The 16,283-nt window shown below is 37.8% G+C and overlaps 2 protein-coding genes across 2 annotated transcripts in view; one reads left to right on the top strand and one right to left on the bottom strand.

Moving 5' to 3' along the window:
* The first annotated feature begins 2,659 nt into the window (after positions 1–2,659).
* LOC113514627 (spherulin-2A) lies at positions 2,660–4,212 on the top strand. The gene is made up of 2 exons (XM_026898723.3): positions 2,660–2,753; positions 3,253–4,212. The coding sequence occupies exon 2, from the start codon at positions 3,259–3,261 to the stop codon at positions 4,159–4,161; it is 903 nt and encodes a 300-aa protein (XP_026754524.2). The 5' UTR covers positions 2,660–2,753; positions 3,253–3,258; the 3' UTR covers positions 4,162–4,212.
* A 4,085-nt stretch (positions 4,213–8,297) lies between these two features.
* Positions 8,298–16,283, bottom strand: part of LOC113514696 (homeobox protein six1a-like) — a 53,440-nt gene continuing 45,454 nt past the window's right edge. The window contains exon 7 of the mRNA XM_052891941.1: positions 8,298–11,998. Coding sequence (XP_052747901.1) covers positions 11,842–11,998 — 157 coding nt within the window. The 3' untranslated portion in view covers positions 8,298–11,841. The remainder of the gene's footprint in view (positions 11,999–16,283) is intronic.

Genomic DNA, 16,283 nt, shown 5'->3' with positions numbered 1-16,283 from the left:
TACCCAAGCAATCGACTTTTGTACAAAGACTCCCTCTGGTGAGGTGCTCTTCTTAACAGGTAACAACTTTCCGAACGATGCAGTAGATTTAAAAAAAAAATACGATTTAAATGTGCTTGTAAACAAGTCTATTGTAATAAATTAAATTTGAATTTATTATAAATTTAGAATTATCCTTGTTGTTATTGAATAAATTTTGCAGATCTTGTATTGTTGTTCAAGATATTAAATGGTCTCATTTTAACATCTGATGTTCTTAAGGATGTACGCCTGACAGTACCACCTAACTGCAATATTAAAGGGGGAAAGGATTGTTAGTAATAGAGACTAAGAACCCTATTGCTAGCAATACACCCAAACAGGGGGGGAAAGGGATTGTTATTAATGGAGACTAAAAATCCCATTGCTAGCAATATACCCAACCAGGTCGACCTCCTCGCGGTTCCCCCTGGAAACTATCATGGTTAATTCCTAATGAATTCATCATGACGGGCCAACTGGCCTGTTTTCATTCTCATCTATCACCCTTCACTGGTGCTCCGCCAGCGTATCCCGTTAACGCAGGCGGGGATTACCATTCCATTTTCATCTACAAAAAAAAAAAAACACCCAACCAGGTCGACCTCCCCGTGGTTCCCTCTGGAAACTATCGTGCCGAATTCCAAAAGTATTCATCATGGGCTAACTGACCTGCTTTTTTTTCATTGTCCCCTATCATCCCCCACTGGTGGCCCACCAGCGTATACCGATAGCACAGGCGGGGTTACTATTCCATTATCATCCATTAAAAAAAATAAACTGCAAAATCAGATCTGCAAAAACAATTACCGTATTTTCAACATACGCTTGTCATACTAACTTGGATCCAATTCTCCCCTCGACAGAATGTTATCATCTGTTTGTACCAGAAAGAGACTGTACAAAAGTCATTTGCTTGAGTACCTCTGTCCCATTCATGTTTCAACCGTGAAGCAGCTGTACCTGCATGGCTGTGTTTCGGTTTGAAGGGTGGGATATGGCGTGAATTTACTAGGTACAGAGGAATAACACCTGAGTCCTCAGGAATGGCAACGTATGGGGGGTATCATGGGCGAAACAGTATACTCTATTATGTCCATGGTACTGCTCATGTCTATAGGCGACTGTTACCACTTTCCATCAGGTGGGCCGTCAGCTTGTTTGCCATTCTAAGTTGTATAAAAAAAAAAATACTCATTCAATAACTTTGTTATAAATTCACAAGTAAATTAATTATAACATATGTAATGAGAGCATAAATATTATTTGCAGAAATAAATAAATTAGCAATAATTTGCAGACATCAACATAGCAACCATGAGAGTGCATGGTAATCAATTATACCATACTGCTATTTAGGCAATAAACAATTCACCAGAATATACAGTATGCTCCAATAATAAAAACAAATGAATTCTGTGCTTTTTTTTATACAACTTAGAATGGCAAACAAGCTGACGGCACACCTGATGGAAAGTGGTAGCCGTCGCCGATAGACATGAGCAGTACCATGGACATAACAGAGTATACTGTTTCGCCCATGATACCCCCCATGCGTTGCCATTCCTGAGGACTCAGGTGTTATTCCTCTGTACCCTGTATATTCACGTCATATCCCACCCTTCAAACCGAAACACAGCCATGCAAACACTATGCTATATGTTCAATACGAACATACACATTAATATAAAAACTATTTTATTGTTTTTTTTTTTTTTTGTTTTCAATGGGTGATGCTCAAAATGAACCTTTTTATGTACAATTGATAGGTGTAGCTTTTTATAAAAAAGAAAATTGTAAAACAAATTAAATGAAACAAAAAATATATATAATACATCAAGTCAACAGACGGTATTTTTTAATTAAAATCAAACATAAGTAATAAATAATAATATATACAACAAGAACCAGCATATTTTGTAAACAGGTGATAATGGAATGGTAAACCCGCCTGCGCTATCGGTATACGCTGACGGGATACCGGTGATAGATGATAGGTGACGATGAAAGCAGATCAATTAGCCCATCGTGACGAATTCCACTACGATTAACCACGATGGTTTCTTTTTTTTTTAATATTTTAAGGGCTTTTACCTTCTTCAGGTATATCAGTCCTATCGTACCCTGAACTGATTTCTCCAACAAAACTTTATCTACCTTCCCTAGACGCGGAAAGAGAAGAATTAATGGGCATCAATAATTTACACAGATGTTCAAAAATTTCTGGTTTAAGTTCAGCTAACATAGTTTGAATAAGACCACCTAGTGAGAACCGCATGGAGGTCGTCCTGATAGGGTACATTGCTAGCAGTAAGGCTAGTAATCCGCATTACTAAAAACCCCTTCCCCCCTCTTCACGAATTTACCAAAAATAAATTATGTTTGTTTCCAAAGGCGACCGCGTAGAGGCCGATCTAGTAAAGTATCCGGTATCGGATATCGCGGTATCCCCTGGAAACCATCGTGATGAATTTCAAGTGTATTCATCACGACGAGCCAAATAACCAGCCTTTTAATTCACATCTATGCTATCTCACTGGTTCCCGGCCAACGTAAACCAATAGCGCATTAGATACAAATCCATTTAAATGCTTTAAAAAAATTATATTAAAAGTTCTAACTAAAAAAGAACAACCTGTATATTTGTCATATGAGAGGCATATTTATATAAATATAGCAGAGAAGAATTTTATTCACTTATTACTAGTGGTGTGGGGATTACACACACACACACAGTAAGTTGTGTTTTATTTCCACAATCGATCACTTAATCGATTCTCGTTCGAAGACATTCATAATCGATTAAAGGCCTGCGTCATACTCGTATTGCGACGGGCGTAAAACAGGGGACCGCTGCGAATTTTGGAAATTGGCAGCCGACAGTCTACCACTCTGCCGCGCCGCTCGAGTCATGCGGTGACCTGACTGAAGCGAACGGTGAAACGTCGATGGGATCGATCCATTCTGAGCTCACCCGTTCTTCGCCCGTCGTAATGTACAAGCCTTAATTCCAGACCGTGGTTCGATTCCGCGAGGATTAATATTTGTATAATTCAAATATTGATCCAGTCATTCATTGAATTCTCCAAAAATTGTAATTAATTCTTGGTGAATTCGTCACGACGAGCCAACTAATTCACTTTAGTGCTCATTTATACTGGTTGACATTCCATTTTGATACTGTTACAGAGTTTATTTAACAATTTAATACATAATATTTCATTTTATTTTCAGAGCAAAATGGTGTCGAAGTATCTGGCAATTTTGCTCTTCATCCCGATAATCTACGCTAAAATCCAAGTCAATGTCGTCGCTTCTGAAAACGAGGCGGAGCGACTGGTGGACCTGGCTGGAAGCAACGTGGACATCATCACCGACAACGAGAGGTACACCTTCCAACTGACCGACAACAATTTGAAGAACGCCGTCCAATCATACTTCGGACAGCGGCCTGACGACGCCTTCCTTAGGAGCCCGACACCCTGGGGCGATCTCTACCAGGTATACGGCTGGCCGCAAGTCGCCAGGTCCCTGTCTCCTCAGAGAGCAAGTATTCTCCAGGTCAGCTCGAAACCAAGTATCATATTAACACAACACTTCAGAAACAACAGCACCCAACCAGCAACGTTTAAAGCCCAAATCCAACAGCAAGTGCAAAACACTGTCACTTCCACGTGGGAGAAGGGTGGTGAATTAACCGTTGGCCAGGAAATCGAATATGGCTTCGACATCAAAGTGGTGTCTGTCGGTGGCAAGACCAGCTTCTCTTACACATCCAGATGGGGAGAAAGTGTGTCCAAATCGGAAACTGTGACCGTGGGCTCCGAATCAGGAGTTGAAATCACCTTGGAGCCTGGCCAGGCTATTATAGCTGAACTCTTAGCGACCCGGGGCACCATGGAGATCCAGGTGGATTATGAGGCTACTCTGTCCGGTGCTACTGCAGTTAACTACGCGAACACCTTCAAGGGTCATCACTTCTGGGCGCTGGACATCAACGCTGTGATGACGTCTGGAGACTTGAACCCCACCGCTCACTCCCGGGAAGTTATCAAGCTAGGTTACTACTCCAGCTCTCACGTTGTGATCAGAGATGCTGAGAACAACAATGTACTGTACTCTTTACCTATGAATATTTTCTAAATATTGTGTAAGTATATAATTATTGTGAATAAATAGCTATTTTCATATTTATTTTCATTTTTCACTACTAATATTCCCTTTTTCTTATTGAATCCTTTTTAAATTGTTAGACAGAGTAGTTTAAAAAGTCTACAATAAAAAAATATTTCTATAAAATGTATTCAAAAAATAATTTGTCAGTTTGGTTGTAACATAAATTTTTTATATATTTGTTCCCTCATAAATCCATCATCTACATAGTATAAAACAAAGTCGCTGTCGCTATTTCTCCGTTCCTATGTATGCTTAAATCTTTAAAACTACGCAACGGATTTTGAAGCGGTTTCTTTTAATAGATAGAGTGATTCAAGAGGAAGGTTTATATGTATAATACATGCATAATATTGTAGAGAAACACTGATAAATTTAGAAGTTTCTAATGTGATATCGTAAATAAACACCTTTTTTGCGCTTATATTGCAAACGCTGGCTGAACCCCACGAGATAAATTAAAATAATGTACTACAGTATTGTACACCTTAAAAAGGTCAACAAAAAAGTCGACGACGGTATATGTCTGTCTCTTAAGGATAACCCATAATAACCATTTTTTAGTGGGGCATTCTGTAGTAGGTAAGATTTAGTATCAACATTGCACCTGTGCGAAGCCGGGGCGGGTCGCTTGTTTATATATAATAAAAGAATTGATTTTTCTTTTCACTTGAAAGGAATATACATAAATTAATTATTAATAAATTAATTTAATTATACTTTCGAATTAGTTCCATGGATTTTTTCTCAAAATCGGTTTATTGTTTAGTTTTTAAATAAAAATAACTTGTTTTATTACTGAAGTGAAGACGTTTTATAACTGAAGTTGTTTCTTTTCATTTCATAAATTATTACTAGAAATATATTGTAAACTTAGTTACATGTACAAAAGTGTGTTCTTATAAATGAAAGAATAAATACAACACGGTCTTCTCTTGCCCGCTGATGTTGTGTGGGCGGGCGAGGTAGCGGCCTCGGGGCGTACCCCACTACCCCGGCTTCTACTCCGGAGGCGACGACCGGGTCATTGGGTTTGCAGCCGGCATACACTGGTGGTCTGTGTATGCCGGCGTGGTGTCTTCTTTCATAAGGTTTCTTTCTTCGCTCTTGAGTTTTTTTTTTTATTGTTATTATTATTATTATTATTATTTTAATTTTTATAAATGAAAGAGATCATAAGGGATTGTTAGTAATGCGAACTACCAGTACCATAGCTAACAATGTATCTTGGCAGTTCGACCTCCACGCGATCTTCCCTGGGAACCATCGTGCCGAATTCCAGGTGTACTCATCACAATGGGTTGACTGACCTGCTTTATTATTCTCACCTATTATCTCTCACTGGTACCCCGCCAGCGTAAACGGGATTACCATTTCATTATCATCCATTAAAAGAATTAAAAAAAAAACCTTTGGAAATGCATTTCTTAATGGTTTCAGACACCTACAGTATGTAGGAAAGAATTAGGGGAAAAAGCAAAGGAAAGTTGGAAATGCGTAAAGGAAATAAGTAAATAAGAGGAATAAGGGATTTATGTGGAAAAGGAAAGGGGGGGGGGGGCGGACACTGCAGTTGCGGAAAGGACTGGGACACTGCAGCGGCTCGGGAGGCCGGGGTCGCATACCCGTATGCCCTTTTTTTAATATTATTTTAAGGGCTTTTACCTTCTTCAGGTATATCAGTCCTATTGTACCCTGAACTGATTTCTCAAACAAAACTTTATGTACTTTCCTTGGTTGCTAGAGCCACCTCAGCTGTTGCTATATATGCACACCTCCAGCAAGATGTGCCTATTTTTTTTAATCAAGTTTATGTCGAGGCTTTAGTACACCAGAGTGGGGGGAAAGGGATTGTTAGTAATGAAGACTGAGAATCCCATTGCTAGCAATATACCCAACCAGGTCGACCTACTCGCGGTTCTCCCTGGAAACTATCATGGTTAATTCATGATGAATTCATCATGATGAGCTAACTGGCCTGTTTTCATTCTCATCTATCACCCTTCACTGGTGCTCCGCCAGCGTGTCCCGTTAGCGCAGACGGTGTTACCATACCATTTTCACCCATAAAAAACATTCACAATAACGGCAAAGACAGTAGAATAATTTATATTTGTAAAATCAGTGGATTGTAGTCGTGCCATATTCTAAGTATTTCTGTACTAAAATATATTTTAATGAACAAAAACAGGAAATAACTCTTTCTCTTACACTTCCAATTGGGGAAAGTTTGTATGGAAATCCAATCCTGTAACAATAGGATCTGATTCAGATGTTGAAATCACTTCAAAACCTGAGGGCCTACCATGAAATATTTTCCGAAATTTCGGGCACGTACGAAACAAAAATTTGATGTTAAAAATACATAATACATGCCGTTTAAAATTATTAAAAATGTTAAAATATCGTTTCCCTGAACTATTAGGATAGGATTTGTGATGAACGAAATGTTAAGCTCCATTTACTGGGTCGATTTTGGTACGAACAAAAATACGAAATTGAACCCGAAAATTCGGAATTTCATTTCATGGTAGTACCACTGGTCAAAGTATTGTAGCTGAGGTTAACTCTATTCGAGATTTCTCCAAATTCAAGTGGATTATGAGACTACGCTATCTGGAGAAATAGCTGTTAACTATGCAAGTAATACTTTGGCCATTACTTCTGGGCTCTAGATATTAAGGAAGCGATGAAGGATGACGGTCTAAAGACCACAATACCGTTTTTCCAGAGGGAGACCTTGTACAAAAGTCGATTGCTTGGGTACCTCTGTGTTTCTATTCGTGTTTCGACCGTGAAGCAGTTGTGTTTGCATGGCTGTGTTTCGGTTTGAAGGATGGGATATGGCGTGAATTTACTGGGTACAGAGGAATAACACCTGAGTCCTCAGGAATGGCAACGCATGCGGGGTGTCATGGGCGAAACAGTATACTCTCTTACGTCCATGGTACTGCTCATGTCTATAGGCGACGGTTATCACTCTCCATCAGGTGGGCCGTCAGCTTGTTTGCCATTCTAAGTTGATTAAAAAAAAATCAGAAGTTATAAATCTGAGTTATTACTCTGAATCGACGATTGTAGTTAAAGATTTACATAGTAATGATTTATATACCATTCCCATTTTAATAACGTAAATAGATTATATAATAGAAGGTAAGATAGAAGGAAGGAGGGAGAAGGGGAGACTAAGGCATAGTTACATCAGGCAGATCAAGGAAAAAGTTGATGTCGTGTCGTATCGAGAGGTGAAGAGATTTGTTGAAAATCGTAGTGAGTGGCAAAAGCTCCACCGACAAGAGTACAGCTCTTAAATAGGAAAAAAAAATCAATTGTATTTGAAAGAAAAAAAAATGTAAATCAAAATGCTATTAAAGTGACAATTGTTAATAATAAATAAATATCTCACATTTATGTTTAATTCCGTTTCATAATTTGAGTATTAGTGAAATGAAAAAATAAGCATTTTTTTTTACTGTTGAAATATCCCACGATTGGTCTCGCTCTCACTTGATGGAAAATGAAGATGTTGTCTAAGATAAAGCTTGCAGACTCACGAATAGCCTATTCATACAGTCACATACAAGCACATACAAGGATTTAAGGCAAATACCTCAAAATTCATCTGTATGTGACTGGAACAAAATATGCAAGAAGAAAGTTCCACCCCTTGCCTGTTGAGGGTTTTTTTATGAGTGAAGATGGAATGGTAACCCCCCCCCCCCCCCCCTGCGCCATCGGTATACGCCGGCGGGGCACCAGTAAAAGGTGACAAGTGAGGATTATGGCAGGTCAGTTGGCCCATAGCGACTAATTAAACAAAAATTAACCACTATAGTTTCCAGGGGGAACCGCGTGGAGGTCGACCTGGTAGGGTGCATTGTTAGCAATGAGGTTGTTAAATCTCATTACTAACAATCCCATTCCCCCCTGCCTGTTGAGGGGGAAGGGATGTTATTTTCCCCCCTCCCTCTGGAAACTGGTGATTATTTTATCGTCGAATAACTTTTCGTCGTCACCTATCATCCCTCACTGGTGCCCCGCCAGCGTATACAGTTAGCGCAGGCGGATTTACCATTCCATCATCATCTATTAAAAAAAAAATAACGGAGAAATAAAACAGCAATATATAATTTAACAACACACTTTCTTTTAAAAAATACTAATTAATACATTTAATGTGTACTATGTATACATATACAGGGTGATCTCGAAATAATTAGCATTCTTTTAAGGGTGTGTCCTAGCAGTGGTACTGAACACTTCTTCCAAAGAAACATTGGTCGAAAAACGACATAAAATATTACTAACTCGACAATTTAACACGCCGTGTTAGAATAGAAAAAAAAAACCGATTATTTTGATTTAAAAACTAAACTACTGTATCGATTTTGATAAAATTTCTATGAAACTAACAAGGACATACTTACAACTTGCAGATAAAAAAATAATTTTCCAAATCGATTTACAACTAACGGAGTTATGAGGTAACAAACATAAAAAATAAAAATAAACCCAATACAGTTAGATTTCATTTTTTTAAATAAAAATTATTGAATACTTTATGAAAATTTAAAAAACGACGCCCTCCCCGCTTCTAATCGCTGTGCCCGACAGGGTCTACAATGTACTTTATTACAAAATTTAAGAACACACTGTACAAATGGCTTTTGGACAAATGTTATTACTGAATTAAGGACTTGTTGGACTGAAGAATAATTCTACTTTATAAGCCATTTTGTGTTACTATGGCACACGCATGAAGGAATGGTAACAAAGGAGATTGTTAGATTATGTATTTTGTTTTTGTATTATTTTTTTTTATTTGTGCTTTTTTTATTTTTATTCTTTTGTCTCTTTTGCTGTGTATTACGTGTATGTTTGTTTTTTTTTTATTGTAATTTGTGTGCTGTAAGTAATGTAAATAAATTGTCTATCTATCTATCTATCTAAGCACATAAATAATATTTTGTTAATAGTATTCGAAAAGAAGTTACCATAAATATTAAAATTTTGCATGCCATTGTTTTGACAAAACACGCCTGTTCCTAACATATTATTGCTAACGTGTGTATACCGTGTTTTTCAGCAAATAAATTATATTATTATTATTATTGTTAAATATCTATCTTTCAAAATAATATTGAAATTTTTTTTTTTACAACACAAGGGGCAAACGAGCATGCGGCTCACCTGATGGTAAGTGAATACCGCCTCAAATGCCATAAATAAATTGAATTGAATGGAAAAAATTTGAAAACCTACTTCTTTTGTGAAGTCGGTTTAAAATTTAAAATTCTTATTTCAATCCGCGTTTCTTTGGAAAAAATATTTAGTTACTCTGATAGAGCACTCCCTTCAAAGGACGCTAATCTTTCCAATTCCACCCTGTATATATATATATATATATATATATATATATATATATATATATATATACGTCTTATATCTTACTATAATATATTTATACAAGATACACGCATTTATTTACTAAATAATAAGATTATAAATAAATTTATATTAAAATTAAACAATAAATATAAATAATAAATCTTTAGGCTATTTCAATAGAAATTCATAAAAATATAAACTGAGGTATTCGCCGTGTGGTCCCGGCATAGAATGAGCCACTCGTTTCTTTCCCGTGGGTGTCGTAAGAGGCGACTAAGGCAGGACGAGTGATAGGCAGCAGCGTCCCTCTTAAAATATCTCTAAAAGCCTAACTGCGGTTGCCAACCCGCCTGCCAAGCGTGGCAACTACTGATAAAACTCCCCTTATGGAGAAGGCTTATGTCCAGCAGTGGACAGTAAGAGTTAAAATAATAATAAGAGGGGGCAAAAGGATTGTTAGTAATGGAGACTGAGAATCCCATTGCTAGCAATATACCCAACCAGGTCGACCTCCTCGTGGTTCCCCCTGGAAACTATCATGGTTAATTACTGATGAATTCACCATGATGGGCTAACTGAACTGACATTCTCATCTATCACCCTTCACTGGTGCTCCGCCAGCGTATCCCGTTAGCGCAGGCGGGGTTACCATACCATTTTCACCCATCAATAAAAAAAAAAATAAGAAAAAAAAGGTACAACTGACGCGGCCATAATACAATTCCAAATTTGAATAATCGATTAAATGTTTCGATTTGTTACTACCTTCATTTACAATATGTCTATATAATAATTTAAATAAAACTTAGTTATTTTTTTTATTAATTTCTATTGAAACAGGCTATATTTGAATTTGCCACTTTGCTTGTTTAGTTCAGCAACAATGTAATGCAACAATGCCCTGTTCATATACAGGGTCACCTATTTGTAATTGCTATACCAAGCGGAATCCTTTTTATCAGAGGGAGGCTGTACAAAAGTGGATTGCTTGGGTACCTCTGTCCCATTCGTGTTTCAACCGTGAAGCAGTTGTGTTTGCATGGCTGTGTTTCAGTTTGAAGGGTGCGATATGGCGTGCATTTACTGGGTACAGAGGAATAACACCTGAGTCCTCAGGAATGCCAACGCATGCGGGGTATCATGGGCGAAACAGTATACTCTGTTATGTCCATGGTATCGCTCATGTCTATAGGCGATGTGAATGTGAGAATTTGTAATAATAAAATACAACTTAGAATGGCAAACAAGCTGACGGCCCACCTGATGTAAAGTGGTAACCGTCGCCTATAGACACAAGCAGTACCATGGACATAACAGAGTATACTGTTTCGCCCATGATACCCCGCATGCATTGCCATTCCTGAGGACTCAGGTGTTATTCCTCTGTACCCAGTAAATTTACGCCATAACCCACCCTTCAAACCGAAACACGGCCATGCAAACACAACTGCTTCACGGTTGAAACACGAATGGGACAGAGGTACCCAAGCAATCGACTTTTGTATAGTCCCTCTGATAATTACTTGATAAAGTTTTTCAGTTTCAGGAATATGTATTATCGTGGATTAATGATTTTTTTATTTGTTTTGTATCAGCCTGTATATCACTGTTATGTGCATATAAACAATCTTACCTACATTATACATGATATGATAATTACAATATACAGGGTGAGTCGATTACAATTAAAATCGTAATTTAAATAAATATTCTAAAATATTAACGGTCGAATTCCTATTGAAAATCACTTTAGTAAGTCTCTTAAAGGGTATTTGAAAATATTAAAAAAAAAACATAACACTACTTTTGGGAATCAATAATTACAAATAATAATTTTTTTTGCTTTTTTTCGCAGTGAACAAAATAAAAAAAAAATGCTTAACTGTTTTTAAAATTTACTTCACCTACGGAGAGATGAGTAACGTGGGCTGTTTTGTTGAAAAAAAAAGCCATGTAAAGCCGGAGCGAGTCCCTAGTCTAAGTAATAAGTTGGCAAATTACCTTCCGACTAATCGATCGAATGGGATTCGAACCCAAACCATTCTACTATCTAGAACGAGTATGTTCCTCGCAGTAGATGACAAATTATCTACAGGATAATCAGAAATAATTGTCAGAGCATTTGGAATTCTACGCTATTTGTACAGAGTCGAGTTTTAATTGTGAGAAAAAGAAATACGAGTACAGTTTCTTCTAATATTAACTTCGTTCTTACGGTACACAGGGTGATGAAAAATTACAATATACAGGGTGTTAGTAAGGTCACGTGTGATGGTACTGCAGATGGGCCAGTGGATGCTCGTACAATGGGTACAGAGGTTGCGGGGCGTGCGCCGGTGGCGCCATCTGCTGGGGATGGGCTGGAGCATCGCTGTCGTCGTCTGTTGATGAGTCTAACTGCTTGTCCCCAGCGCCGCCACTGAAATTAAAAAAAAAATATATACTTATATATATTTATGTAAATATAACACAGACAAAGTTTTACTGATTTTTGGAGATTGTAATGCATGGATGTTGCTAGCCTTATGGCTAGCAGAACTTTTTTATAATTAATAAGTGAAGCAAAAAAATTGTACCCCTTTTTACGAAAATTGCATGGACAGAGAAGTATGAAATATCGCACACTTATAGTTTACATAGAGAAGGAGTGCAGAATGCTAATATTTTCTTTTAAAATTATGCATATAAAACACATTAAATCAATAAAAAAAAAAGACATTAAACACACTACCATGTATTTTTTTTTAGATGGGTGAAAATGATATGGTAACCCCGCCTGCGCTAACGGGATACGCTGGCGGAGCACCAGTGAAGGGTGATAGATGAGAATGAAAACAGGCCAGTTAGCCCATCGTGATGAATTCATCAATAATTAACCGTGATAGTTTCCAGAGAGTTAGAACCGCGAGGAGGTCGACGTGGTTGCGTATATTGCTAGCAATGGGTCTCAGTCTCCATTACTAACAATCCCTTTCCCCCCGGTATCTATATAATTACATGGTCGTTAAAAACCCGTACATGATTGACTAACACCATACACATTTGTCATTCAAGTAATCGTTTAGTGTGTTTTATCCAATAAGTGTAGATTTTAATGACAGTTTTTACCAGAGGGAGACTTTGTACAAAAGTCGATTGCTTGGGTACCTCTGTCCCATTAGTGTTTCAACCGTGAAGCAGTTGTGTTTGCATGGCTGTGTTTCGGTTTGAAGGGCGGGATATGGCGTGAATTTACAGGGTACAGAGCAATAACACCTGAGTCCTCAGGAATGGCGACGCATGAGGGGTATCATGAGCGAAACAGTATACTCTGTTATGTCCATGGTACTGCTCATGTTTGTAGGCGACGGTTACCATTTTCCATCAGATGGGCCGTCAGCTTGTTTGCAATTCTAAGTTGTATACAAAAAAAATGTTTTAAATTTATTAAAATGTAGATCCAAAATATTCTTCGGTATCTTAATATAACATTTAATGCTCATTCCCATAAAAGACATATTAACTTTTTCTAAACTATACTTCGGAACAGCAAGTTTGTATTTGTATCTAGTGTTAAGATTATTGAGATGTAAGACAGATAGAGATGAGAAGCTGTTTTCGCTGAATGAAAGAAATTTTATTTTTTGCTCTCTCGATACCAAGCAGTTCACCAGTTAACTAAAGTACAACAACTAACTATAAAAAAGCTCAATAAATGCTCATGTCCAATTTTTTAAACGTGGAACACGAATTTTTTGCACGCGCTTACTAAATAAGTATTCTAAGTTTTAAAAAAAAAAAAACAAAATAATTCTTGTATATTTATCGTGGTCTAAGAAAACAGTGGCCTCACAATATAGGCAGGCCCAAATGGTACCGCCGCACAATGTGACGTACGCAAACTGACAGCCCGCCCCTGCGTAACTCGATATGGCGGCAACATGGCCGCCGGCTGCTTTTTCTTTTTAATTTCTACGTTTTTTTTTTTTCATCTTTTCGCTAGGCTTAGACGTGATTCGGTTAGACGGTTTTCGTATTATACCTTTTTTGTCGTTCAAATGCTTGGGAATTCGAAATAAGTTTTATGCGTTACGCAAAAACGTATCGCTACGTGGACAGGTACTATCCTAAATCTATGTATAGCTATATACAATAAAAATTCTAAGCGTTCATCTCCGAAAGAGATTATATTTTAAGCGATGAAAATAGAATGCTAACCCCGCGTCCACTATTGGTATACGCTAGTAGGGTACAACTGAGGAATAACAGATGAGGACGAAATCAGAGATGAGGTCAGTTGGCTCGTAGAGATGTATTCACCAGGAATGAAATGTGGTAGTTACCAGGAGGACCGCGTGGTGGTCGGCCTGCCAGTGTATATGGTTAACAATGGAGCTGATAATCCCTATTACTATCAACCCTTTTTCCTCCAAACTTAGAAAAGTAGTAAAAGATGTTGCTTTTCTTTAAATTCACGCATTATATAGGCGTGTAGGTTCCGGCACAGAATGGGCCACCCTTTCCTTTCCTGTGAGTATCGTAAAAAGCGACTAAGGGAGGTTAAGGTGGAAGAATGAGCAGTAGCCATCCCCCTTAAAACATCAACAAAAGCCAAACTGCGATTGCCAATCCGCCTGCCAAGCGTGGCAACTACTGGCAAAACCTCCCTTATAGGTGAGGATATGTTCAGCAGTGCACAGTTAACGGTTGAGACAAGAACGATGTATAGACAACGTTTACCCTCTTTCTATCAATATTTGCCATTCTAAATTGCATTAAAAGAAGAATATCCAACTACAATACTATTTACAAAGAATTTATACACTATTTTTTTTTATACCGGAAAGCTGGCAAACAAGCATACAGCCCGTCTGATGGTACACGGTCACTGTAGACTATAGACGCCTGCAACACTAGTGATGTCACGTGTACGTTGCCGACTCTGAAGAGACTTTAATACACTCTTTTTGAAGAACCCCATACTGTCGTCTCTAGGGAAAACCTCGGCAGTCTCATTCCACAGTCTGAGTGTTCGCGGGAGAACATTCCTTTGAAACCACACCATTTGCTATTTTTACACATAGAAAGAAAGAAATTTGTATAAAATGACTAGCTGACTCGGCAAACGTTGTTTTACCATATACATTATTTCGAGAACTATACATGAAAATTTATCGTACTACAATTATTATATTCGATTGCCGTCATGCAACTCTATTGCGGTATATAAAAATCGCGATTAAAAAACAGGGGTTGATCGTAAAAGCGTGAAAATTGGAATTTATATGTATTTTTCAATGATAAATCATAATAAAATAAAATAAAAAGTTTTGTCAAAAAATAAAAATAAAATATTTAGGGGTAAGTCACCCTTATCATTAAGGGGTATGAAAAATAGATGTTGGCCGATTCTCAGACCTACACAATATGCACACAAAATTTTATAAAAATCAGTAAAGCCGTTTCGGAGGAGTTTGGTAACAAACACCGTGACACGAGAATTTTATATATTAGATATAACAAGTTTGCTAAATATGTCAAGTATAGAAATGACGCATTTGATCTTTAACTTAATCATCAAAAATACGTCAATGACTTGAAAATCATCACAGTATATCATTAAATCATTATCAGCATTTAATATTGCAGTATAAGCACTCTATAGTCAACGTATGTCATGAAATACAAAATTATTTTTTATGCAACTGCAAATGGCGGTCCATCTGATGAAAAGTGGCAAATTTTGGTAATAGAGAGCGAAAGAGAGTACTAGTAACGGGGACTAGGTTCCCCGTAGCTAACAATATACCATGGGGGGAAAGGGATTGTTAGTAATGGGATGTAATAGATAGATACTCTTTATTGTTTCCTCCAAAAGATTACAATAGTAAACTTATTATAAATACAAACAATTACAAGAAATAATCACAATGAGAAAACAATGGGCGAGCTTATCGCTAAAAGCGACATTTATTGGCTACTGCTGAACATAGGCCTCCTCCAAAAGGGAGATTTTGTCAGTAGAGGATTTTACCAGAGTACCAGGAAGACTTTGTACAAAAGTCGATTGCTTGGGTACCTCTGTTCCATTCATGTTTCAACCGTGAAGTAGTTTTGTTTGCATGGCTGTGTTTCGGTTTGAATGGTGGGATATGGCGTGAATTTACTGGGTAGAGAGGAATAACACCTCAGGAATGGCAACGCATGAGGGGTATCATGGGCGGAACAGTATACTCTGTTATGTCCATGGTACCGCTCATGTCTATAGGCGACGGTTATCACTTTCCATCAGGTGGGCCGTCAGCTTGTTTGCCATTCTAAGTTGCATAAAAAAAGTTGCTAGGTAATTTTGTTAACTAAGACAGAAAAATTGTGTATTTTTTCCTAATCTTTATATTACTGTGATCATCTTCGTACCAGCCATTATGTATCCACTGCTAAAAATAGGCTTCCCCTATAAATTGATACAAGGAACGGTCCTGAGCCACCTGCATCCACTAACTACCTGCAAAGCCACGTGGTCCTCCTTGGAAACCGCGATGAATCTCAACTGTATTCATCACGATGGACTAACTGACTGCCTTTTTATTCTCACCTGTCACCCCTCACTGGTGCTCCGCCAGCGTATACCGTTAGCGCAGGCGAGGTTGCCATTCCATTATCATCCATTAAAAAAAAACTGCCTGCACTGCGTTTGAGGGCGTCACTGTATGTATTATCGTGCA

Source organism: Galleria mellonella, unplaced genomic scaffold (assembly GCF_026898425.1).
Source record: "Galleria mellonella isolate WM207_F2 unplaced genomic scaffold, CSIRO_AGI_GalMel_v1 utg146, whole genome shotgun sequence".
Lineage (NCBI taxonomy): Eukaryota > Metazoa > Arthropoda > Insecta > Lepidoptera > Pyralidae > Galleria > Galleria mellonella.
The sequence above is the reverse complement of the archived record's forward strand: the minus strand, read 5'-3'. Positions and strand labels throughout refer to the sequence as shown.